The sequence below is a fragment of the Haliotis asinina genome, chromosome 14 (assembly GCF_037392515.1).
Source record: "Haliotis asinina isolate JCU_RB_2024 chromosome 14, JCU_Hal_asi_v2, whole genome shotgun sequence".
In the NCBI taxonomy this organism is placed as follows: domain Eukaryota; kingdom Metazoa; phylum Mollusca; class Gastropoda; order Lepetellida; family Haliotidae; genus Haliotis; species Haliotis asinina.
The window spans coordinates 50903240-50930561 of record NC_090293.1 but is presented as its reverse complement, the minus strand read 5'-3'; the positions used below and the strand labels follow the sequence as shown (position 1 = coordinate 50930561).

The window sequence follows — 27322 nt, the reverse complement described above, 5'->3', positions numbered from 1 at the left end:
GATAAACGACAACAAGCCACTGGATGTCCATACAATCGCCAGTGATGTTTGTTTTGCCCTTAATCATATTTCCTGAGCCTATCTAGTTATATTCCGCAGAAGTTCTGCTCTGATACAAATGGCCAAATTCAAAATTGAGATATTAAGTTTATCGTAAGCAAAATCCTATTTTAGCGCATTCTTGTGCCCGGATTTCGGAATTGCGTGTGATCGTGTGTACCAGTAGCAGGAGTATGCCCTGTGTGGAGTTAGGCAAGACATGCACATGTTTTCATGAAAGCAGTTTGCTCTCCTTACCATTTGCGAGAAAGTAGTGTTTGTCCTCAACCCCGAAAATGGACCCCAAGGACCCAGAGCCATACAAAGTTGTGGGGTCTGATCAGAGTATTGACCCAAAATATTATCTGATATGGGAATTATACTCAGAGTTATTGGGAATGGAAAAAAACACCTGAAGGAATCAAAAGCTATGGACCCTTGTCACTCCCAGTCGGCTCCGGGCCAATTCACCGACATTCTCAAAATTCCCTCCTGAGTACACTTACATCTAAACAACTGATTAGAAGGTTCTGCTTTCATGTTATTTTACCTTTGTCGTAGTCTTTCGTAATGGTCTCTCCGTTTAGTATCTGGGTGATATATATTTATTTTCCTTCATCTTTGAGAAATGACACGCCGCCGCAACCTCCTCAGAAAACGCATAAGCGACTTCATTCATTCATTCGAATTACTTAAATTCCTTAAAAAGGAAAGATGGACATTTTTTAATAAATCGGAGATCTTCAGTACACATGACAGGGTAACCGAGTGGTTATGAAAAAAGTGTATCAATCGCTCGATCGGGTTAGATGTTTATTTGTGTAAGTGTCCGGTTAGATATCGTATTTGCTGACGGTTTGAAAACAAACATAGGTTACCAGTGCATCCCTAGTCTAATGGACAGAGTGTCTGTCAGGAGAAGGGGAGGAGGTTGTTAGATCCCCTGTCCGCCCCGTACCTAAAGTGCGCATGATATTTTTTTTGGCACTTCAATTTGTCCAATTACTGGATTCCACAAAATTGTTGGAACAATGTTTGCTATCTGGTTTGTACTTTCAGATGACCTTTGCCTTCGGGTTGTTGAGGTCTTGCGTCTGAAAAGTGGCTGTTATCAGCCACTGGTTTGTCTGGTCCAGAATCATTTAAACCCCCAAACATAGTGGACAGGTCTTGAGAAAGAGCTGAGTAAGGTAGTTCAAGAATGTTCTGCTGAAAATCTGTCTCAACACGAACGACATGAGGACGTGCAATATCTTGCTGTTGTGCCAAGTCCTGGAATACATGGCTTCACATGAGGCCCACGTATGTCATTCCTATATCCCAGACCTGTATAACTGCCATTAACTATGACAAGTTGCGTCCGACCTTGAGATGCGATGCTAACGCTTAGCATAACGCTTACCCCATCGTATGCACACGTCGGATGTATTCAGGCCGTGTTCTCTCTGTCGGTTCTGCACAGTCTTGGAACTAACTGGACGTAAACCAGGAATGGTCCGAGCAGTCAAAATGGCTTTCTGGAATCGATTCCATTAATGGATAATCGAGGCCTAATGAGGATCACTTGCTGACGTGACGTCAATAAATCTATCGTGTTCTCATTGCGTTGAAGACGTTTCAATAGAGATGAGATCGTGTTTCTATACATGGACCTTGAAATAAGAAAAAAACCCAGATTATTCAGGCACACCCATTCAGAAACGTCCAGTAGAGAACACGTTGTGCACATGAACAATGCACATCACCTATCTTAAGAGCGAGTGAGTTTAGTTTTACGCCGCACTTAGCAATATTCCAGCTATATTCCAGCTACATGGCCACGGTCTGTAAATAATCGAGTCTGGACCAGACAATCCAGTGATCAACAACATGAGCATCGATCTGCACATTTGGGAACCGATGACATATGTAAACCAAGTCAGCTAGCCTGACCACCCGATCCCTATAGACGCCTCTTACGACAAGCATAGTCGCCTTTCATGGCAAGCATTGGTTGCTGAAGACCTATTCTACCCCGGGATCTGCACGGGTCACCTAAGAGATAATTGTATATTGAATGTTTATTTGCAAATGTCACAATTAAGGAACTCGCGATTTATCTTCTATATGCCCCAATGTAAAGTTCTTCGTCAAGAAAGGATATTACATCTAGCAACAGCATGTCATCAGTGATCGCATTATCCCGCACGAAATATTGAACTCCTAAATCCATAACCAGCTGTGAAGTAAACCCAGCTGCAGATTTGATTAACAATGCTTTATCCCAACTAGATAATATATAATTAAGCCATTTTATCGGTAACCCGGACTGGATATGTGTATTGTAACCTTATATGAGGTTGGCAGTATCACTATAACTATTTCCACATTCATAAGAAATCTTTACCAAAAGCAGAGTCGATTCTACAGTTTTGACTATATCATTAGCAGATATTTGTTTCAACAGTAAGCAGCTGTATGACTAATATTCAAGTCTGTACCAGACAAGCCAGTAATCAACAGCATGGACATCGATCTACGCAATTGGGATACGATGACACGTTAGTCGCCTCTTACGACAAGCATGGGTTACTGAAGATCAATTCTAACCCGGATCTTCACGGGTATTTAATACAGAAAATGACGTCAGTTTGATCATACATTGATTATTCCAACTCGTCTTTGTACCTGTAACACGACCGGAGTGTTGTATCAATTATGGCAAACGTTTTTCCATTTAGATATTTTAATTGTGGATATGCTGTGATCGATCTGCATATCATGATGTCAATCAATTCTGTAGTAACGCTGAAAAACTAGATCGAAACATAAATCATTTTGTTCAGCAATTGTGAACTATCGCCATAAAAATGTCGATTAATGCAGGCAAAGATCAATACTTTATCAAAAAAATATTTTTGGTCAACTTGGGGTAATAATATAAACTAACAAATATCCAGTTTGACCAGAACATGAACATACTAAATTTTATATGGAATAAGAACTGTCATTAATGTGAGCATAAAGTATACATTTTTACCTGATCATAATGTAGAGTCTGATACATTCTTACCTGATCGTCAAGTACAGTCTGATACGCCTCTAGCACTTGCTCCAGCTTAAATGCAGACCTGAACACTCTCATATATATTAATATTAAGTGCACGCAGGTACATTCATGTACATATAGAGAGGGTGGCGTCAGTCCTTCACGGGCGGCCATGGTTAGTCTCTTCACATTCAGACGTCCATCAGTGGGTCCACAACACTTCACTCGGCGTCTCAATATAACTACATTATAGCGAAGAAGTGGAGGAAGAAGAAGAAGAAGACGTATATACTCGTACAGACACATTTATCACATCAATTTGGTCATACAATATATTTCAATGCCTTATCTCTTAAGCTTATTGCATGTTTTAATATAGTGACAGGTGTAAAATATCGGTATCAATTCTACAGGTCATAAATAACGAGAATGCAAGTTGTGGTGATTTACTTAAGAATGTTTCGATGTATACATAATTCTCAGGTGTTTAAGAGTTTATTTCATTTGTGTCCTTTGGTTTCATAATCGAATGCCAGTTTTGAAAAATGGATGAATCGATCGACATCTACGAACATCGCCAACTGTCTGGGACAACTAGGCAATGCCATAACCGTTATGACGATAAAGGGTTTCGAGCATGTGAAGGTCTTGTACCGTACGTACATCGTCTAAGTTTAGAGTCTGATACATTCCCCGCATACCCAAACATGAGTCTCATTCACCCATTCAGACAATGACATATTTTTCAGCTGATCCGATTTTTTTCGCGCGGAAGTGAAAGGGACATCACAAACAACTCTTTGTGCACTGAATTCCAATTAGTTACTTCATGCGTAGATGGTATTTACATATGGATGTTAATGCTAAACTTCAATTACATCGTATTTGTATATTTTATGGCGAGGTGTTAGCAGCGTGGCCTTAATTAAGACGTCACAGACTGTTCCTGTTTGATGATATAACATGATTCACAATACTTCTGGCTCACTGTTTACATCTGTTACGTGTGCTCATATTCAGTGTAGTTCTGTAACGCACAATGAGATCATTATAATATCAATTCCGTACCACACCGCCAAACATTTCCAGCGGCAGAACCTCGTTTTGAGATTTCCACAATTTCCAGTTTTCCGTTTTGCTCGCTATACGACAGAGCACGCTGTACGACAGAGCTTGCTGTACGACAGAGCACGCTGTACGACAGAGCATGCTGTACGACAGAGCTCGCTGTACGACAGAGCTCCCTGTACGACAGAGCACGTTGTACAACAGAGCTCCCTGTACGACAGAGCTCGCTGTACGACAGAGCTCTCTGTACGACAGAGCACGCTGTACGACAGAGCTCTCTGTACGACAGAGCACGCTGTACGACAGAGCTCCCTGTACGACAGAGCACGCTGTACGACAGAGCTCGCTGTACGACAGAGCTCGCTGTACGACAGAGCACGCTGTACGACAGAGCTCGCTGTACGACAGAGCACGCTGTACGACAGAGCTCCCTGTACGACAGAGCTCCCTGTACGACAGAGCTCTCTGTACGACAGAGCACGCTGTACGACAGAGCTCTCTGTACGACAGAGCACGCTGTACGACAGAGCTCTCTGTACGACAGAGCACGCTGTACGACAGAGCTCTCTGTACGACAGAGCTCGCTGTACGACAGAGCACGCTGCACGACAGAGCTCTCTGTACGACAGAGCACGCTGTACGACAGCTATACGACAGAGCAAGCTGTATGAAGTGTTTGCAAGGGTTAGAAGGAGCGTAGTGTCGCAATATTCAAGTTATTAGATGTATTAAGTCATACTGCTAAATATTTATGCATCCCGTTAAATGAATTAGTCTAAAAAGGTCTGGAGTTATTGTACTAAGGTGCGCAGCACGACGGAACTCAGGTCAGTCAATAGATCATAACGATGACACGTTAGTCAATAGATCATAACGATGTCAGGTCAGTCAATAGATCATAACGATGTCAGGTCAGTCAATAGATCATAACGATGACAGGTCAGTCAATAGATCATAACGATGACAGGTTAGTCAATAGATCATAACGATGTCAGATCAGTCAATAGATCATAACGGTGACAGGTCAGTCAATAGATCATAACGATGACACGTTAGTCAATAGATCATAACGATGTCAGGTCAGTCAATAGATCATAACGATGTCAGGTCAGTCAATAGATCATAACGATGTCAGGTCAGTCAATAGATCATAACGATGTCAGGTCAGTCAATAGATCATAACGGTGACAGGTCAGTCAATAGATCATAACGATGTCAGGTCAGTCAATAGATCATAACGATGACAGGTCAGTCAATAGATCATAACGATGACAGGTTAGTCAATAGATCATAACGATGTCAGATCAGTCAATAGATCATAACGGTGACAGGTCAGTCAATAGATCATAACGATGTGTTATCGTTGAAATTAATAAGACTTAATAAGAAATTAATAACCACCCATATTGTTTCAGCGTACCGTGGTTAGTTTGTTAAATGTTCTTTTAATCCTAATGAGTAGTATACATTGCAGAAAGGTGTCAGACGCATTTCAACACTAATAATACGCAATGCCAGCATCAGATCATCATAAATCTGCCAAAAGAAATTTCAGTTGCACTCAAAAGGCAAAAATGCGATGACAAGATACACGAATGGGTGACTGAAAACAGTTGTCCTCGAAAATTAAGCATGTCGTGCTATTCTGGTCGTGCCCGCTACTCATACAGTTCTAACAGATGAAAAATGAAATGTCCACAAGTTTCCTTTAAGCATATTGTATCCAGAAAGTGAAATGGATTGGGGGCAACTTATGACACCCCTCTTCATGAATATTTACAATAGTTGGAAGCAACCATTGGAAACCGACAGAGTGAAAGATTAACACGTGTACGCAATGATTGGAAACAGACAAAAGTGAAAGATTAACACCTGTACGCAATCATTGGCAACAGACAAACTGAAAGATTAACACGTGTACGCAATCATTGGAAACAGACAAAGTGAAAGATTAACACCTGTACGCAATCACTGGAAACAGTGTGGAAGATTAACACCTGTACGCAAAAACTGGAAACAGAGTGAAAGATTAACACCTGTACGCAAATACTGGAAACAGTGTGGAAGATTAACACCTGTACGCAAAAACTGGAAACAGTGTGGAAGATTAACACCTGTACGCAAATACTGGAAACAGAGTGAAAGATTAACACCTGTACGCAATCACTGGAAACAGAGTGAAAGATTAACACCTGTACGCAAATATTAACATACTAAAGTTGCATGGAAAGAAAACTACTGGAAAGGTTTTAATGTATTTATACACTAACAGACAGTTTTATCTTATTATTATTGACTTTCAATTTCATGATTTTAATTGTCAGATAAGCAAGGCTGGGTAAAAGAACAGGTATTGAAATCACAGAATTTAAGCAGAACATTTCAACATGATATTTCTATATTGATTGGTGATTATTGAACACTCTAAGGCACAATGATGCATGCATGCATTACTGGTACCGGGAGTACAATTTCATGTTCCACAATCGAATCGTCGATGGAAAACTGATTCGTTTATTCTTGTTACGAGAAAGATAATATTGTCTGAATTTCTACATCATATTAGCTAGACACTACGAGTAACCGGTCGCTGGTACGATTGTCACAGTATAACAAATGTATTAAAGATTTGGATAAATTTTCTGAAATTAGTATATTTCATGGTGCATTACTCTGTCAGTGATGGTGTCACACCTCGCCGGACAACCAGCCTCGGTATGTGGTCAAACGTAGACTTCAGGGAATGGATACAAAATATAGATGAACAACTTTATTACAGTAAGGACAACGTTTGGATGTCGTTTCTAAATGCCCTATTCCTTTTCTGAGGATCCTAATTCCTTATGAGTCGTTTGCACTATACACACCTCATCTCAATCGTTCTGTGTCAGTTTCATATACACCACCATGAGCATACTATCGCCCTGTGCGCGTGATACGGATGCACAAAACTAAGGTGCGTGCGCAGGTACGAGTCTGCAACGTATTCGTTGGGAATGAGCAGGCCATATTCCTCAGTACGAGCTATGAACCGCGTATACTGGGCGACTTGATAGCGTACTTGTCGCATAGATACAACGCACGCTGAACGAACTCAACACGAATGCCTACGTATGCACGAATTAATATCGTTTGCCCTGCAGTCGCGACATTGCGCACTGCACTTATTTGTAACTTATGACATAAGAACAGATAGCGCAAAAATAGCGTACTTGCTGAACATCTGCACAAGTGTCACTTGAGATCTGGTATAAATATGACTGTTCCTCTAGACCCCAGGGTCTAGAACAGACCCGTCAAGACCACGTGATTGTTATCATGATGCAGCCTCTCATAATCTAACCTTTCTCGTAAACGTTGGTGAATCATTTTTTCTGAAAATCACATAATAATTATGATGGATTCACATGAAATACAAGCGAATGTGAACCAAATGCAAAATCCCCTTCACCAGTCCCCCAGTGTAACCTTTTCTTAAAATGTAGGTGGATAAACTTTCTGAATATCATATTATTGTTATGGATTAATATAAAATCTAAGAGAAATGTCCACCACATGCAAAATTCCTCTCATCATTCCAACAATGTAACATTTTGCAGAAACATGGGTGAATCAATTATCTGAAAAATCATACAGTTATGATGGTTCAGTCAGTGATGGAGTCACGATTCCTCAGACAACCATCTGTGATATGTTGTCAGACTTGGCTTCAAGGCTGTCTGTATACATTATAGAATTTGGAATCTTTCATCTTTTCGTCGTAGACACGGTTGAAATATTCACTCAGCTCTGCAGAAAAGTTGTCCTTCCATGTTCCGATCTTCCCTGAAAGAAGAATCAGTCATAACCATAACCCACCAGACAAAACATGATTTAGGAAAAGACACCATGTCTATTTAGACAGACTATTCTGCAGTGAATTGGGAAAATGTTGACTCGATTCTGATTGGTAAATCACTGGTTTCAAATCACAGTTACTACACTCCGATTCAAATAGCCAATTTGCCGACGAGTTAATAGCAACACACTTGTATGTCTTTCTTATGGTCCATAGCCATTTCTAATTAACCAAACTAAATTGCAGTTCTTTGGTACCTCCAATATTGAAACTATAGGTGCCAATTGATTGCATTGAGATGACACTGTAAATATCGACTGAGATGTTGTTTTCGTGACTAAACAAGGTTGAAATACGATTTCTGTTTTGAATGAACCCACAAAAGTTTGAAATCACCCCCTAATCCTAATTCGCATGGTTTCATCAAGCTTCAACATGCAGATACGAGACCACAAGTTACAGTGGAACTATCTGTCATCTCAGAAACATTGCACGTTTAGGCAATTGCGTAGATCAGTTTTCATACTGTTGACCACTCGTTTCTTACAGACTGCTTCCATATAGCTGAAATATTACTGAGCGTCGCGTTACACAGCAATAAACAAAACAAACATGATCAGTATGTTTCCATACGCTGATACTTAACATTAACGCCGAGGTGTTCGTATTGTGTTCGATTCCCACCTTGGTTGTAATGCATACTCTTTCCCTCCAGCTTATTTGTTATGGAGTGCTTGTCTCGCTTCATGTTATCAAGGCTGCACTTCTCCGCTACTCGTCTCCGAAACGTGTCATCCGTTTTCGTGTTGAGAAATTCGTCGATTCTTTCAATTTCTCGAACTGGTTGCTGAAAATTTAAAATAAGGGACAGTACATAACATCATCGACGGGCGTTTAATCTTGGTATTCCAAAACGATTCGACCGAGGCAAGTAAATAGCAGTGAGGAATTTATGAATGGATCTCTGAAAGCAATGATAACACTAGTCAAACCAGTATGTTTTCCTGCAACACCATCCTAGGCAACAGAACAGGTAAGATTGTGAAGCATCGTTGACCTCAACACTTAATATGACGTTTGCACAGTAAAGTTGCTGAAATACCGTACACCTCAACACTAAACATGACGTTTGCACAGTAAAGTTGCTGAAATACCGTACACCTCAACACTTAATATGACGTTTGCACAGTAAAGTTGCTGAAATACCGTACACCTCAACACTTAATATGACGTTTGCACAGTAAAGTTGCTGAAATACCATACACCTCAACACTAAACATGAAAAAATGATTTTTTATGTGAATTCACGCGTTGTCGACACGCTCTGCATGATGCCTACCGTGTCAGGATGAGTCGCCTGGTATATAGTTGGTCATTATCAAAAAGATAATGTAAAATGATATTCCTGTTATTAAGCATGAAACAGAGCCGTCTATTCATGCCTACAACAGCAAGCCTCATACACTGCCCACTTCAGCCATATTTCCACTGATTCACTTACTGTCACGAGATCTTCGAAGCGGACCACTAAAATTGACGAGGAGTTCTGAGGATTGACCATAGCCTTCTCCCAGTTTGTCACATGATCGAACCAGGTGCCCCATTCAACTGTAGAGGAAATCCTGACATAATATAATGAAACATACCATTTTTATAATGATAATCAGAGTCGTGACTACAAATAGATATCCATTCCACATATTTTATTTTGAGCTTTGGGTGCCTTGGAAGGAAAACATATTCCTGTGAAAAGTAGGGCCATGATGTAGGCTACGGTTAAAGGCACACATACCATACCACACACAGCAACACATGCACAGGAACACATACCGCGGCGAACACAGCCACACAAACACACAAACACATATCACAGCACAGCACAGAGGATCATATATCACGGCGCATGCAGCAACACAGAAGGTAACACAAAAAGGAACACACAGCAACACAGGATGTATGACTACACGATGCCATTTAGAAAGTGGTCAAATGCATCAGGTGGAAGTCGCGGTGGCTGAGCGGGCTAGGTGGCTGACTTGGTGTGATCTCGATTAGGTGCCTGAGGGTGTGGGTTCGAATCCCGGATGGGACTAAACGAAAAAGTACTAGAATTTGTACTTTACTAAGAAAGTGAAATCCCAAATATGTCATATGTAACACAGGAGGTATCATTTGAGGAACACACACAGAAACACAGAAGGTAATACAAAGTAACACACACAGTAACACACGCTGTTGCATTGAGACACACACACTGCAACACAGGAGGTGACACAGTGGAACACACACAGCAACACACGGGGTCACATTGAGGAACACACACTGCAACACACGAGGTAACAATGCATACACACAGCAATAAACGACGTAACATTGAGGAACACACACAGCAACACAGAAGGTAACACAAAGGAGCACACACAGCAACACAGACGGTAACACAAAGAAACACACAGCAACAAACGAGGTAATAATCGAGGAACACACACAACAACACAGAAGGTAATACAGAGGGTCACATACAACAACACAGAAGGTAACACACAGAAACACGCACAGAAAAAACATACAGTAACTGGAATAAGAAAGAAGACTCAGAAAATGCCTCAGACAGCTGAAGTTATAGTCTTCCATATAAGATGCACATTTAGGGGTGAGTGAGGGAGTTTAGTTTTACGCTGCACTCAGCATTATTCCAGCTATATGGCGGTGGTGCGTAAACAATCGAGTCTGGACCAGACAATCCAGTGATCAACAGCATAAGCATCGAACTGCGCCATTGGGAACCGATGCCACTTGTCAACCAAGTCAGCCTGACCACCCAATCTCGTTAGTTGCATCTTCAAGCACAGGTTGCTGAAGGTCTGTTCTACCCTGGCCCTTCACAGGTTAACATACATAGGAACACAGAGCAACACTTGAGGTAACACATAGGAATACACAGAGCAACACTGGAGGTAGCACAGAGGAATACACAGAGCAACACTGGATGTAACACATAGGAACACACAGGAACACATACAACGTCACACATAGCAACACACAAGGTAACACTAAGGGACACACACAGACACATACTACGGCACACATGGCAACACATGAGGTAACATTGAGGAACACACACAGGGTCACACAGAGAAAACACAGGAACATGCTTGCATACATTCACCATTTAGGAATAACTTCATCCAGTCTGCAAGGGGACATATCTCAACCTTCTCTTTGCACCAAAAGTACTTTTTCATCAGCTGATACCAAGAGCAAGCGACATCACGTGGGTCCCTCAAAACATAAACTATTTTCAACTTCTTTTCCAGTGCCGCTTTCGGCACACGTTCAAAATGCATGTGTCCATTGAGAACTCGAGGCGGAGGATGACGTGCAATGTCTTCATTGGAAGTTAATTCCAAATGAAAATCTTCTTTCTTGTACGGTATCGTGTCGTCCGACTTCTTCAACAACATGTTGATTACTTCAAAACACCAGTGAGTCCCTGTCAAGTAGAAGAAAATAGTAAACGGCAAGAACTAAATAAGAATAAGTAATTGACAAAGGAAATACTTGAGAAAATAACTGTTTGTCGGTGTCGTAGGTGAAATAGGGGAATAATAAGGGAATAAAAAAGTTCCTTATATTTTATAAAGGATTAGTATAATTTAGTAAAATAGTTCATACTACCAGATCGCATATATCCACACAACATTACGTCATCATCTCGGATGTCCATTTCCGGCACGTGCCGGATGACATCCTCGTCACAGAAGTGTGGGTAGCGACATCCGTCTACTTCCAGTATCGGGTATTTTGCTAGTGGATCGTTCTCGGGAGTCGCGTATATAATGGGCATGGCTGTGGTCGTTCAGTTCAAAGCAGATCAGCAGGAAAGTTGTCAAATCTGCATAGAAGCAGAAGTGTCCTCACTAATTTCACATTCAACCATTCTTTGAAAGAATTGAATGTCTTCATCAAATCTATTGCATACACGTAGACAAGACGGACTGTAAAAAGTGTTTGCTTGACAACGACATTAGTATCTATGTCGAAACGTCGCACTCACTGAATAAAAGAAGTATATCCATAAATCATAGTCCTCATTCATAATCCAGAATGGCAGAGCACTGTTAACCTGGGTACCTGACACCTATCACCCAGGATACCTGACATCTGTCACCCTGTTTACTTGAGACTCGTTACCCTGGGTACCTGAAACCTGAGATGTTACCTTAGATACCTGACGCCTGTCACCCTGAGTACTCGAGACCTGTTACTCTGCATGGGCATCTGTCACCGCAGACCTGACACCTTCGATACCTGACACATGAGACCTGTTACCGTTACAGTGGTTACCTGAAACCTGTTACCTCGGATACATAATCACCTGACACTTGTTTTGTGCAATGGGTACTCAGCAGCTGCTACTCAAGGGACATGAGCCATGTTACCATAGATACTTGTTTGATGTGTTACTCTGGGTAACTGACACCTGATATCCTTCATACAGAAGATGAAAAATAAGACGACAAAAAATTTCCATACTGTATTAACAACTTACTAATTACAGGTTGACGTTGAATCATCAAACTCAGATCCGTCCTGAGGCTCAGCTAATCAAACCTGGCGCATTAAAGTCAGAACTGGGTTCTGCCTTCTCGTACTGGAGTCGCCAGTTCCGATAAAGTGACCTTGATAACAGTAATCTCGCTCCACATGCAACTGTCACGTTACAGAAGTGGCCTTCCACGATATCAGCACTAGCGCTGTAGTGTTCCACCATGTCACCTGCACTGCCTGCTGTCGCAGACGCGCAGTGTTATTGACTGGGACGCTGTCCAGCCTCCTCAAATGGCTGCGATTAGATACGCACGTATTCATTCACCTACGTTTTCATAAACAAGCAGGCAATATACTACCCCCCCCCCCCCCCCCACCCCTTTATGAGACAGCTGACCCAGTGCACATGAACCCGTATATGCATCCCACTTACCTTGCTCGCCTGACAGTTTTCGACGACCTTGACACCTTGCGACCTTTGACATTTAAATTCAACTCGCTTAGAAAATTCACCTATTATTATCACGAACAGTTCTCTGTATCACAATGTTTTGAGTATATGCTGTGTTTTATCTATGAAGTGGAAATAGACACGAGCCAGCAGGTATGTTTTAAACAGTGCTGTTACTTGAAATAACTCGTTTCTCAATTTGTAGTTAGAAGGCAGCAAGAGTTATGTCCCTTAGACTATAGATCGTATTTGTCTGCGATTACAGTTATGGTGAAACGCTCTGCGCTCTATACCGCGGATACAAATAGGAAAGTAACGATCAAAACGGTCCAGGAAAACACAGTATTTTGGCACCAAAAAAAGTCTAAAGCCAAAGTTTACTAAATTCGTCACACGGCAATGTACCAAGTATACGACTGGTGCGGCCCGTTTAAATCAGTTACCATGTGTTTCTCCTCTTTCCCTACTGCAGTATGGGACGAAAGGCGTTCCTGGGGCCACAGAAAATACTGATTGAGATGGGTAATACACCATATAGATGGAATAGTGCTTAATGCGGCGTAAAACTAATCTCAATCACTCACCGTATTTTCCTAGGCATACGAGAATCTAAACGCCTAACATCCCATACTGCATGTCCAATATTCTGACAACACCACGCTACTTCCTGTCACAAATAATGACGGAAAGGTCATTACCCACCTCTCCATCTGGGGACTTGTTCTCGTGACAAGAGGTGACTCGATACTGATGTCAGTGTGTGAACACTCTTGACAAACGCTTGATAAGTCCACGCGATGTGTTGTTACCGTACATATTTGGACCAATTTAAGGTATATTTACCTCTTATATTGCACCTTTATCATATCTGCCGGGGTGTTGGTGTAGCCAAGTGGATACAGCGTTCTCTCGTGAAGACTCGAGTTTGATTCCCCGCAAGGGTATAATACGTGACACTATTTCTAGTGTCCTCCACTGTGAGCTCGCTTGAATATGGCTATAAGCAACGATAAACCATGCTTTCTTACGTCTGTCTTTATTAAAGGACTATAGAGTACTATGTAAACATTTTTCCAGGTTTAACTGGCATTCATCGAGAGAACACCGCTATACGTGGATATGTCCCAAAAGACAATTTGCAGCCGTCTGGATAACACATTCACACAACGTATAATCGCCGGTGTATATATTACACCTCATTTTCTGTTTATTGTGTGTTCGTGTGTGAAACACCAGCTTTGATCAGGTCAATAGCTACCCAATGTTCAACACCACGCTCAGTCTTATACATTGCAGGTTGAGTCCTGTTGACTGACAGTTCTCCATGTACTCCCCGTACAGATATATTTACCCGTTACCCCTCTCCTTAATAATGTATATATCTGGACGGTGGGGTAGCCTAGTGGCTAGAGCGTTCGCTCGCCACCCGCTGCTAATTCTCCCATGCTAGGTTTCCCCAGTCTTGATATTGCTAAAGCGGCGCAAAACCACACTCATTCATGTGCCTGTCATGATTCGCCTAATACAACTTAAAACAGGTTGTTTGGAATAAATATGCAACATTAACACTGGATCTTTATTCTTTAGTTTTTATTCATTTTATCTCATCTACCGTATTACCTTAAAGATGGTGATTGGCCATGTACATGTCACAAGTATCAGGGGCAAAGCAAAACCCATTTCCGCATTCATAATAGATCTCTACCGCTTCGATGAGTTGAAGTTATATCTTGAACATGTGTCAGTGAATGGGTACCAAGTTGTGGTGATACCCGCTGAATGAACATGCGAACAATAAGTTAGTGAGTGAGTTTGGTTTTACTACGCTTTTATCAATGTTCCAGCACTGTCACTGAGAGGTCAGCAGAAATGGTTTTTACACATTGACCCATGTAAGCCATTGAACTCCTGTCCTCGTTGTGACGAGCGAACGATCAAGCCATCAGGCGTACCCACCGGCCCACATACAGATATAGATGGGTGTGTTGTGGAGGTGATTGACTCACGCAATGAAGCAAACGTGTTTTAAAAAAAATGTCATTGCTGAAGGAAGCATCTTTCACAACATCGCAACATGTACCAATTTAAATGATACATACATTTATTCCTTCTCCGAGTAATAATAACCTAATACGTGTTGTTTATCGATACCGTGACATTTTGAAGGCCACATGCAACGTAAAGCACAACTTTGCCGATCCTGAAACCTTGCGGTATGCACTTACCGAGGCAAATAATCAAAAATGCCAAATAAACCTATAAAGTTGAAAAAAAACGCGATGAAAACTATTCACTAACCTGACATCTTTTATGTCTGTGAGTTGCAAACGAACTACATCCATTTTTCTCAGATGACTGGATCTGACGGAAACTTGTGCAAACTCTTGTCAGTTCCAAGTCCTGGTTTGTACTTGGACGAATGACAGTTTCCAACCACGCAGTAGTTTACCATCTCTATTGAGATGATTTTTTTTATTAGAGAACATGTATTTGCAAAAACCCAACATCTCTATATACATTCTTTATGGAAAACAACTTCTTCTAGTGTATATGACTTTGTTTGACAACGATATATGAATCCATACTGAAACGACGCATCAAGGACAATAAAAGAAGTTGTTATCCATAAAGAATCTTACTTTCTTGTGACTCGCCATACGTCTAAAATGCCGACAAAACAAATCATCTTTCTGTACACACAATGAGCCCTCAGCGTATCGGCAAATGAACCAGCTGCAGCCAATCGGAAGCCGTCGTTACACTGAGTCGAGGGCTTCGTTTCGAGGGAAGTAAGCCCAAGTACAAAATATTGCACTTTTGAATAGCGATTGTAAGCTTATAATTTTGTTTATTTGTTGTTTTTTTACAAGCGGCAATGTGTATCATATGTCATGAATAAGTGATAATTGTGTTATTTTTGATTTTTGATTAAATATTTCTGGAAAATTATTTGCTAATATATTAGAAAAGCGTTTACGTGCCTGGGTTGACCTAAACGAACTACTTGACGAGGCCCAGGCTGGTTTTAGATCCAATTATAGTACAACTGATAATTCATTTATATTACAGTCATTATGTACAAAGTACCTCTGCAGACCTAAAGGGAGATTCTATTGCGCTTTCATCGACTTTAAGAAAGCCTTTGATTTTGTTGACAAAGAAATTGCTATTTATGTTACATACCAAAGGATGCCATGGCAAAATGTATAATATTTTAAGAAGCATGTATGACTCTGTTGCAGCCTGTATGACTCTGTTGCAGCCTGTGTTAGAACTCATTCTGGCAACACTGAATCGTTTAATACTTCCGCTGGTGTGCGACAAGGCTGTGTATTAAGCCCCGTACTCTTCATATTCTTTATTAATGAACTTGTAGATGATATGTATAAATCATGTAATAATGGAATATTTGTTACTCCAGAAATCAAAGATTTACTTTTGCTTCTCTTTGCAGATGATATTGTTACGTTTTCATTTATGGTAAACGGACTGCAGACACATGGGGACTAGAGTTGAATATGGAAAAATCTAATATAGTTGTCTTTAGAAATGGGGGCATAGTGGCACATTCTGAAAAATGGTTATTCCGGGGCAAAAGTATGAATGTTGTTTCATATTATAAATATTTGGGTCTTTTATTTTCTAGCCGATTAAATTGGTCCATGGCATCTAAAACTCTTGCAGCACAAGCTAAGAAGGCATTATTTCCCATTTTCAAACTCTTTAAGGCTAATAAATTTATTTCATTTGACTCAGCTTGCTTACTTTTTGACACTAAAATAGCACCAATATTGTTATATGGATCTGAAATTTGGGGAGTAAACTACTTCGAAGCCATTGAAAATGTGCATGCATCATATTTTAAAAGATTTCTTACTGTAGGTAAATTTGCTTCCAACAAAGCCGTACTTGGCGATACAGGACGCTATAACATGCATATTGAGAGTCAAATGAGAGTCATCAGATACTGGATTAAACTTATCAGAATGCCCGATTACCGCTATCAAAGCTATCAATTATTATTATCCCTAGACAAACGTGGAAAGTATTCTTGGGCTTCGGGTGTGCGAAATGTGTTATTTTCAAGCGGGTTTTCTTATGTTTGGTTTAAGCAAGATGTTGGTGATATAAAAATGTTTCTGTCAGCATTTAAACAACGAATAAAGGATATATACATTTAGAACTGGCACGCATCAGTAAATTCATCGAGTTTTCTAAGTCATTATTCACAATGTAAATCGATGTTTGGACCTGAAAAATATATTAGGGTCCTTAATGATAAGTCCCTTTTAAGAAATTTTTGTAAATTTAGAATCTCTCTACATGCCTTAAAAATACAGCGTTATAGAAAAGATAAAAATACACTAGAAGATTTATCATGTTCTTATTGTTCTTCTGGTAAAACTAAAGACGAACGTCACCTATTATTAGATTGTGAGGCATTCTCTGTCGGCCGAAGGAAGTATTTAAAATGCTTTAATGATTCCCCACAAACGATATATAAAATACTTAAATCTAAAAACGATGACACTATTAAATCAGCTGCCAGTTTTATTAAACATTTGATGTCCATCCTTAAATTACATGTAAAACCATAATTTCGTGTCACGTGACCAATATTTGTTAAAAAGAAAAATTAACTGTACTATGGGCCACTGGGCCTTCACTACTGAATAAAACCTGTCTGTCTGTCTGTCTATCTGATTTTTGGTTGCATGTGACCTTTAACCTTACCATACTGACCAGCAATTGCAACAGCCGAAAGGGAATATCCTATTGTATCCTCAGCTCTTTCCCGAGATATTTTATGAAACCACTTTGTTTAAAATAAAAGATCACCTTGAAATTTCTCCAAATGCTCTATATTTGATGTGATGGAAAATAGGAAGCATATAATAAAGTGTACAAAATACTAGGTTTCAGAGAGAAAAAAACGTTTAACTTTTTAACTTTACTGATACACTTTGACCTCGTGCACATTTGACCTTGACCTTTTTTCCCAACAAATTCCTATATTTTGGGAGTCTGATAACAAAATCGCGTACCCATAACCCGTAAAAACACATGACTCACATTATACTTTGCGAAAGAATTAGCATATAATATATATATATATATATATATATATATATATATATATATATATATATATATATATATATATATATATATATATATATATTAACGTCTATCAGTGAACGTAAGTCGTTAAATAAATAACCAACGATAAATATACCACTCAAACGAAGTTAACAAAAACAAAATTATGTCACTCTAGTAGTGGGTTACTGCAGTAAAGGTGTAGATTAACAACAGTAGTATGAACAGACTAGATTTTCTTTTAATTCTTATGAATGGTATATATAGTAGACACGTGGAAAAGCATGCCAGTACTTACAATGTGAAACGACAACGTCAGCGTATATAATCAATCTGCGCCGACACGGATTCAAATCGGTTTAAAGGCGACATGTTTTTGAAATTTACATCAATCATTGAAAACAGTTGTCATCGATAAATATAGGCAGGTAGCCCCGCCACTCATATAATTCGCATTAAAAATCAATAAAATGTCTGATAAATGTCACTTCTCTTAAAATTTGGATGAATCGATTTTCTGAAAATCACATAATTATAATGGTTTAGTCAGTGATGGAGCCACAGTTCCTCAGACAACCAACTGCGAAATGTTCTCAGACTTGGCTTCAAGAACGTCTGTACATATTGTAGAACTTGGAATCTCCCATTCTTTCGTCGTAGACTCGGTTGAAATATTCACTCAGCTCTGCAGAAAAGTTGTCCTTCCATGTTCCGATCTTCCCTGAAAGAAGAATCAGTCATAACCATAACCCACCAGACAAAACATGACTTAGGAAAAGACACCAAATGCTCAGCCATGACAAACAGGATTAGCATTTTTCCATACGATGATATTGGACATGGAATATATACAGCGAGGTGTTCGTAGTGCTGAGGTTACTGCATTCCCACCTTGGTTGTAATGAACGCTCTTTCCCTCCAGTTTATTTGTTATGGAGTGCTTGTCTCGCTTCATGTTTTCAAGGCTACACTTCTCCGCTACTCGTCTTCGAAACGTGTCATTTGTTTTCGTGTTAAGAAATTCGTCGATTCTTTCAATTTCTCGAGCCGGTTCCTGCAAAAAAATAAGAAAAGGGCAATATATAACCTCATCGCCAAATGTTTAGTCTGTCTTGGTATTCCAAAACGATTCCACTGAGATAAGTCAATAGCGGTGAAGAATTTATAAATGGAACTCTGGCATCAGTGGCTAAACAAGTCAAACAAGCACATGTAAGCGCATACCTCAACACATTACATGACATATGAGTAGATATGAACATGAAGCACAGTGCACCTCAGCACTAAACATGACATTCGTACAGATAGGTGTCTGAAGCACAGTGCACTTCAGCACTAAACATGACATGCGTACAGGTAGGTGTCTGAAGCACCGCGCACTTCAGCACTAAACATGACATTCGTACAGATAGGTGTCTGAAGCACCCCGCACTTCAGCACTAAACATGACATTCGTACAGATAGGTGTCTGAAGCACCGCGCACTTCAGCACTAAACATGACATTCGTACAGATAGGTGTCTGAAGCATAGTACACTTCAGCACTAAACATGACATTCGTACAGATAGGTGTCTGAAGCACCGCGCACTTCAGCACTAAACATGACATTCGTACAGATAGGTGTCTGAAGCATCGTGCATCTCAGCACTAAACATGACATTCGTACAGATAGGTGTCTGAAGCACCGCGCACTTCAGCACTAAACATGACATTCGTACAGATAGGTGTCTGAAGCACCGCGCACTTCAGCACTAAACATGACATTCGTACAGATAGGTGTCTGAAGCATCGTGCATCTCAACACTAAACATGACATTCGTACAGATAGGTGTCTGAAGCATCGTGCATCTCAATGCTAAACATGACATTCGTACAGATAGGTGTCTGAAGCACCGCGCATCTCAATGCTAAACATGACATTCGTACAGATAGGTGTCTGAAGCACAGTGCACTTCAGCACTAAACATGACATTCGTACAGATAGGTGTCTGAAGCACCGCGCACTTCAGCACTAAACATGACATTCGTACAGATAGGTGTCTGAAGCACAGTGCACTTCAGCACTAAACATGACATGCGTACAGGTAGGTGTCTGAAGCACCGCGCACTTCAGCACTAAACATGACATTCGTACAGATAGGTGTCTGAAGCACCCCGCACTTCAGCACTAAACATGACATTCGTACAGATAGGTGTCTGAAGCACCGCGCACTTCAGCACTAAACATGACATTCGTACAGATAGGTGTCTGAAGCATAGTACACTTCAGCACTAAACATGACATTCGTACAGATAGGTGTCTGAAGCACCGCGCACTTCAGCACTAAACATGACATTCGTACAGATAGGTGTCTGAAGCATCGTGCATCTCAGCACTAAACATGACATTCGTACAGATAGGTGCCTGAAGCACCGCGCACTTCAGCACTAAACATGACATTCGTACAGATAGGTGTCTGAAGCACCGCGCACTTCAGCACTAAACATGACATTCGTACAGATAGGTGTCTGAAGCATCGTGCATCTCAACACTAAACATGACATTCGTACAGATAGGTGTCTGAAGCATCGTGCATCTCAATGCTAAACATGACATTCGTACAGATAGGTGTCTGAAGCACCGCGCATCTCAATGCTAAACATGACATTCGTACAGATAGGTGTCTGAAGCACAGTGCACTTCAGCACTAAACATGACATTCGTACAGATAGGTGTCTGAAGCACCGCGCACTTCAGCACTAAACATGACATTCGTACAGATAGGTGTCTGAAGCATCGTGCATCTCAGCACTAAACATGACATTCGTACAGATAGGTGTCTGAAGCACCGCGCACTTCAGCACTAAACATGACATTCGTACAGATAGGTGTCTGAAGCACCGCGCACTTCAGCACTAAACATGACATTCGTACAGATAGGTGTCTGAAGCATCGTGCATCTCAACACTAAACATGACATTCGTACAGATAGGTGTCTGAAGCATCGTGCATCTCAATGCTAAACATGACATTCGTACAGATAGGTGTCTGAAGCATCGTGCATCTCAATGCTAAACATGACATTCGTACAGATAGGTGTCTGAAGCACCGCGCACTTCAGCACTAAACATGACATTCGTACAGATAGGTGTCTGAAGCATCGTGCATCTCAACACTAAACATGACATTCGTACAGATAGGTGTCTGAAGCATCGTGCATCTCAATGCTAAACATGACATTCGTACAGATAGGTGTCTGAAGCATCGTGCATCTCAATGCTAAACATGACATTCGTACAGATAGGTGTCTGAAGCATCGTGCATCTCAATGCTAAACATGACATTCGTACAGATAGGTGTCTGAAGCATCGTGCATCTCAACACTAAACATGACATTTGTACAGATAGGTGTCTGAAGCATCGTGCATCTCAACACTAAACATGACATTTGTACAGATAGGTGTTTGAAGCACCGCGCACCTCAACACTAAACATGACATTCGTACAGAGAGGTGTCTGAAGCACCGTACACCTCAACACTTAACATGACATTTGTACAGGCATGTATCTGGATCACCGTGCACCTCAACACTAAACATGACTAAATGATTTTTTATGTGAATTCACGCGTTGTCGATACCCTCTGCATGATGCCAGCCTTGTCAGGATGACTCATCCGGTATATAGTTCGTCATTATTTAAAAAGGTAATGTAAAATGTTGTTCCTTTTAAAATCAGGTAACGGACTAATCTGTGAATGCCTACAACAGCAAACCTCATACACTGCCCACTTCAGCGCACTCACTTACTGTTACGAGATCTTCGAAGCGGACCACTAAAATTGACGAGGGATACTGAGGATTGACCATAGCCTTCTCCCAGTTTGTCACATGATCGAACCAGGTGCCCCATTCAACTGTAGAGGAAATCGTGACATAAATTATGTACTGCAACATATCAGTTCTAATGATAATTATTGTTGTATTTCCAATCAAATATGCGCTCGACATATATTGAGTTTTGGGTTCCGTAGAAGGAAACATATTCCTGTGAAATGTAGGGTTGTGGGTTAGGCTAAGGTTAAAGCCTTTGCTCGTCACGCCAAAGACATGGGTTCGATTTCCATCATCTGTGAAGCTGATTTTGAGTGTCTCCCGCCGCAATATTGCTGGAATGCTGCTGAAAACGGCATCAAATTAAACTCACTCACTTCCTGTGACAAGTCTTGAGGAATTTTTGAGGCAGTAATTGTCAATATGTTTTGATTTTAGACATGTATCGCAACTGCTAGGTAAGTACACAAGACTCATGTGAAGTCAAACTGAATTGTCGCTTTGAATAATGAGGACAGCTTTCAAGAAACCTACACCTCACCAAACATCTTCAGTTGTCAAAACTTTTCGAACTGTTTATAAGTGAGATGACTCTTCAGAGGTTGTCGCGAAAATTAGCCAATCACAACAAACATAAATGCATAAACAAGACTTTCTGATCCCTGGAAAACACTTCACTTACCACCACATGACCACACGGAAATAAGATGAAACACAACGGGAAACACACAGCATCACATGCACAGGAACACACACCACGGCGCACAGAGCAACGCAGAGGAACACACACAATAACACAAACACACAGACACTTACGACAGCATATACAGCAATACACAAGGTAACAATGAGGAAGACACGCATCACTACAAAGGGACACACACCACGGCACATAAAGCAACACAGAGAAACACACACAGCAAGCAGAGGGACACATGCCACAGTGCACAAAGCAACACATGAGGTAACACTGAGGGACACACACAGCAACACGCAAAGAAAAAGAAACAGTAGCATGCATACATTCGCCATTTAGGAATAACTTCATCCAGTCTGCAAGAGGGCATAACTCAAGCTTGTCTCTGCACCGAAAATACTTTTTCATCAGCTGATACAAAGAGCAAGCGACATCACGTGGGTCCCTCAAAACATAAACTATTTTCAACTTCTTTTCCAGTGCCGCTTTGGGCACACGTTCAAAATGCATGTGTCCATTGAGAACTCGAGGCGAAGGTTGACGTGCAATGTCTTCATTGGAAGTTAATTCCAAATGAAAATCTTCTTTCTTGTACGGTATCGTGTCGTCCGACTTCTTCAACAGCATGTTGATTATTTCAAAACACCAGTGAGTCCCTGTCAAGTAGAGAAATATAGTAAACTGCTAGGCCTGAATAACTAATTGTCCCAGTACATGCTGGAAACCACTGTTGAGAAAATAATTCTTTGTCGCAAATGATGTTGTAAGGTGTTGCTCGACACCCAAGAGCGGAAGGTCAGTCGAAGTGTTTGAACAGAAATAAAAAGTGAAATCTTTATTAATCTTTAGGGGAATAAAACAGTTCCAGATACTTAAGTAAGGATGAAAATAAGTAACATAGATCATACTACCAGATCGCATATATCCACACAACATTACGTCATCATCTCGGATGTCCATTTCCGGCACGTGCCGGATGTCTTCCTCGTCACAGAAGTGTGGGTAGCGACATCCGTCTACTTCCAGTATCGGGTATTTCTCGGGAGTCGCGTATATAATGGGCATGGCTGTGATCGTTCAGTTCAAAGCAGATCAGCAGGAAAGTTATCAAATCTGCAAGGAAGCAGAAGTGTCCTCACTAAAATCATGTTCAACCATTCTGTTAAAGAACTGAATGTCTTCATCTAATCTAATGCTTACACGTTGACAAGACTTGTATTCTGTGAAAAAAACCGTGGGCCCACTTTACAGAAAAGTGTTTTCAGTTTGTATTATGTAACCTCTCAGTGATAAATCTTTGAAATTATGTACCTCAGAGATAGAGTTCGAAGTCTGATGTGTACTGACCTCCCGAAATGTTACTCATTAATGAACTGCTGGTTATAAACGGGTTATAATATGACATGTAACAATAACACATGATTTATGAACAAGACCTGTCTCAGGTAAGCCCCTAAGTCCCTGTATTTCGGTCGTTACCTGAGCGAAGATTAGTTTGTCGCAGACTTGAATAACAGGTCGTTCAGTTATAATGCTTGTTCTATCAGCTTTCCTGCTTGTGACCATGAGATTCATCAAGGAAAAATATTCGTAATCTGCACTGCTTTGGCCTTACACTCCACACTGTGAGTGAGTGAGTGAGTGAGTATGGTTCAACACCGCTTTTAGCATTCTTCCATCAATATCACAGCGGGGAACACCAGAAACAGACAAACACAATGAACCCACACGGGCAATCGAAGCCGGGTCCTTAGCTTGACGAGCGGACGCGTTAACAATTACGTTACCACTACCGCCCCTACACTGCACCTGAAGTGAGGCTGACGGCGGTGCCGATCCCATCTCACAGACACTGACAAATACAGAAATTTTGTGCTCATTCTCATTCTGTATACATCCAGCAAAAATGATATGAAACACGTCTGGTAGCAGTACCTTGCAAGTGTAACATGATACCCGACACCTGTTACCCATGTTACCTGACAAATATAACCCAGAATGGCTGAGACCTGTCATCCTGGCTAGCTGATACCTTTCAGACTGATTGCCTGATTGCTCATTACCCTGAGAACCTGAGACCTGATACCCTTAGCACATGACACGAGTCACAATGAGTACCTGACACCTGTTATCCTGGGTACCTGATACCTGAGATCTGATACCCTAGGTACCTGACGCTTGTCACCGTGACTAGTTATCCTGAGTACCTGACATCTGAGACCTGTTACCCTGGGTATGTGACCCCTGAATACCCGTGACTCGTTACGATATGCACCTGACACATTGTACCCTGATTGCCCGTTACCCTGGGTACCTGACCCCTGATAACAAGTGACTCGTCGCCATGGGTATGTAACACCCTTTACCCTGATTAGCTGCGACTCATTACCGTAGGTACCAGATACCTGACACCTTGATTACCTGTTACTCGTTAGGTATCTGACACCTGAGACCTGTTACCCTGGGTACCTGACACCACTTACCCTACCTGTCACAGTGGTTACCTGAGGCCTGTTACCTCGGATACATATTCACCTGACACCCGTTACGTACAATGGGTACTCAGCACCTGTTACTCGGGTAACTTGAGCCCTTCTACCCGACATACTTGACCTTTGAGTATTCGTGGTACCTGACACGTGATATCCTTCAAGCAAAGTACAAACAAGATAAAACAACAGTTTCGCCGTTGCAATACCGAATGAAAAACTTACTAATTACAAGCTGAAGTTGAATCACTTAACTCAGATCCGTTCAAATCTCGCCCAACAAGCAACTGTCATTATACACAAGTGGCCTTCCACGATATCATCACTAGCGCTGTAGTAATCCAACAATATAGACTGTCAACTGCACTGCCTGCAGTCGATGCGAAGGGTTATTGACTGTGATGTTCTCCAGGTCAAGCCAATGGTTGCGATTAGCTACCAACGTAATTATCTCCCTACGTTTATATAAGCAAACAGGCAATATAAACTAGCGTCCACAAGAAGCGCCACCCTTTTTCCGGTCTAAAACAAAACCTAAGCAAAATATGGTAACATCAAATGTTTTATTGTATCATTCAGCATTAGTATGTAACTGTAAGGAATGCAGTAGGATGGTAATAGTTGGGATGATATGGTTCGTTTGAATCCGTCTTGTCGTAACGGGCGACTAAGCAGATTAAATGGTCAGAGTCACTGACTTGGTTGACACGTGTCATCGAATCCCATTTACGTAGATCGATCTTTATGCCATTGATCACTGGATAATCTGGTCTGCCGTCATATAGCTGGAATATTGCTGAGTGAGGTTTTATATAACAATATAAACCAAACCAGTCTCAGTAATGTTTCAGTGGCATACTTTGAACACGCTATGTCACAACATAAAGAAACGATTTGGATTCAGATACACTTGCAATAAAATTCGGTGTCGTTATGTGCTATGTACCTCAGGCTTCAAGAATACAGTTCATTGGACCTGATACTTTGTATATAACTATATAAAAATAAAAACGTGACACTCATTATTGTTCAAATAGTGTTTTGAAACCTTTCTGAAAAGATATCTGGTTGTGATTACGGTTAAATGCATTGTCAAGGGCATTACGCCACACATTCATTCTACTGTTCGGGCCTACGTGGCACGTGCGAAAGCACTGCACGCTAAAATCACGTTTCCACGTGCCACATGTCCCGTGACCTATTGATACACGTGCAATTGATCTCACGGTAGCAGAGTGGAGTGTCACCTCAGCAAAACACGGTTTTATGGTTAATTATTCATTAATTTGCAATGCCACGAATGTCAAACATTCAGCGTGAACGTGTCACTGGCATGCTGAATATGGGAACGTCCGTCACTGATGCTGCAAGGCTTATGGGATGTAGTCGACAGACCATCCATAATCTCCAGACATGTGTCCATCAAACTGGTACTACAGCTGACCGCCCTCTGTGCTGGTCGGCCACGTGTGACTTCACACGCAGAAGAATACAGGGAATGCATTGTTTGGAGGTCGAGTGGCTGCCCAAACCATCGCCTGCGCTCTGCTCGTCTTCAGACACGGCGCCTTCTCTGGGCACGACGGCACCTGAGATGGACCCAGCGAGATTGGAAAAGGGTTGTGTTTAGTGATGAATAAAGGTTCACATTAACCTTTGCTGATGGAAGGGTTAGAGTTTGGAGATGACGAGTAGTGTTGCGTAGAGGAAGCGGATCGATTTGGGGGCGGTAGCATTATGGTTTGGGGAACTATCAACGGTCATGCTCGATCCCAACTTATTGTCATCCAGGGAAACCTTAATGCGGCAGCATACAGGGATCGGGTGCTCGTTCCAGAGCTTTAGTCATTCATGGCATTTCATGGCCCAGGTCTGACTTTCCAACACTATAACGCCAGACCTCATACGGTCAATTTAACAACGAATTTCCTCAGGAACACTGGCGTCAATATCATGGAGTGGCCCTCAAGATCTCCCTACCTAAACCCCATAGAGCATGTGTGGGATGTGTTAGACAGGCGGCTCCCTCAAGTAAGGAAGCCTCCACAGAACTTACAGGAGCTTGTGCCATGTTGGTACAAATATGGCGATACATTCCCCAAGCTGTGTTCAGACGCATCATCCAATCCATGAGGAGACGTTGTATCGCAGTTGTGAACGCCCATGGAGGACACACCCGACATTGACATGATTTCATTAAGTTGTGACTCACAGATTTTGATCATGGACATTGTAGTTGCATTTCCGG

At 41.2% G+C, this 27322-nt stretch overlaps 2 protein-coding genes across 4 annotated transcripts; both read right to left on the bottom strand.

The window, feature by feature from the left end:
* Positions 1–6890: 6890 nt before the first annotated feature.
* Positions 6891–13000, bottom strand: LOC137261570 (sulfotransferase 6B1-like). 3 transcript variants are annotated; one of them, XM_067799342.1, is made up of 6 exons: positions 12958–13000; positions 11652–11868; positions 11137–11466; positions 9475–9581; positions 8658–8820; positions 6891–7960 (listed from the first exon to the last, which is right to left on the bottom strand). In XM_067799342.1, the coding sequence occupies exons 2-6, from the start codon at positions 11818–11820 to the stop codon at positions 7845–7847; spliced, it is 885 nt and encodes a 294-aa protein (XP_067655443.1). In that variant the 5' UTR covers positions 11821–11868; positions 12958–13000; the 3' UTR covers positions 6891–7844. The 3 variants fall into 3 exon arrangements, with proteins under 3 accessions (XP_067655443.1, XP_067655444.1, XP_067655445.1); XM_067799343.1 differs by lacking the exon at positions 12958–13000 and having other exon boundaries at positions 8620–8820; XM_067799344.1 differs by lacking the exon at positions 12958–13000 and having other exon boundaries at positions 7791–7960; positions 11143–11466; positions 11652–11788.
* Positions 13001–18309: 5309 nt separating this feature from the next.
* On the bottom strand, positions 18310–23698 carry LOC137261725 (3-alpha-hydroxysteroid sulfotransferase-like). Its single transcript, XM_067799509.1, has 5 exons — positions 23497–23698; positions 22912–23241; positions 21865–21971; positions 18967–19129; positions 18310–18796 (listed from the first exon to the last, which is right to left on the bottom strand). The coding sequence occupies exons 1-5, from the start codon at positions 23648–23650 to the stop codon at positions 18681–18683; spliced, it is 870 nt and encodes a 289-aa protein (XP_067655610.1). The 5' UTR covers positions 23651–23698; the 3' UTR covers positions 18310–18680.
* Between the last annotated feature and the right edge of the window lie 3624 nt (positions 23699–27322).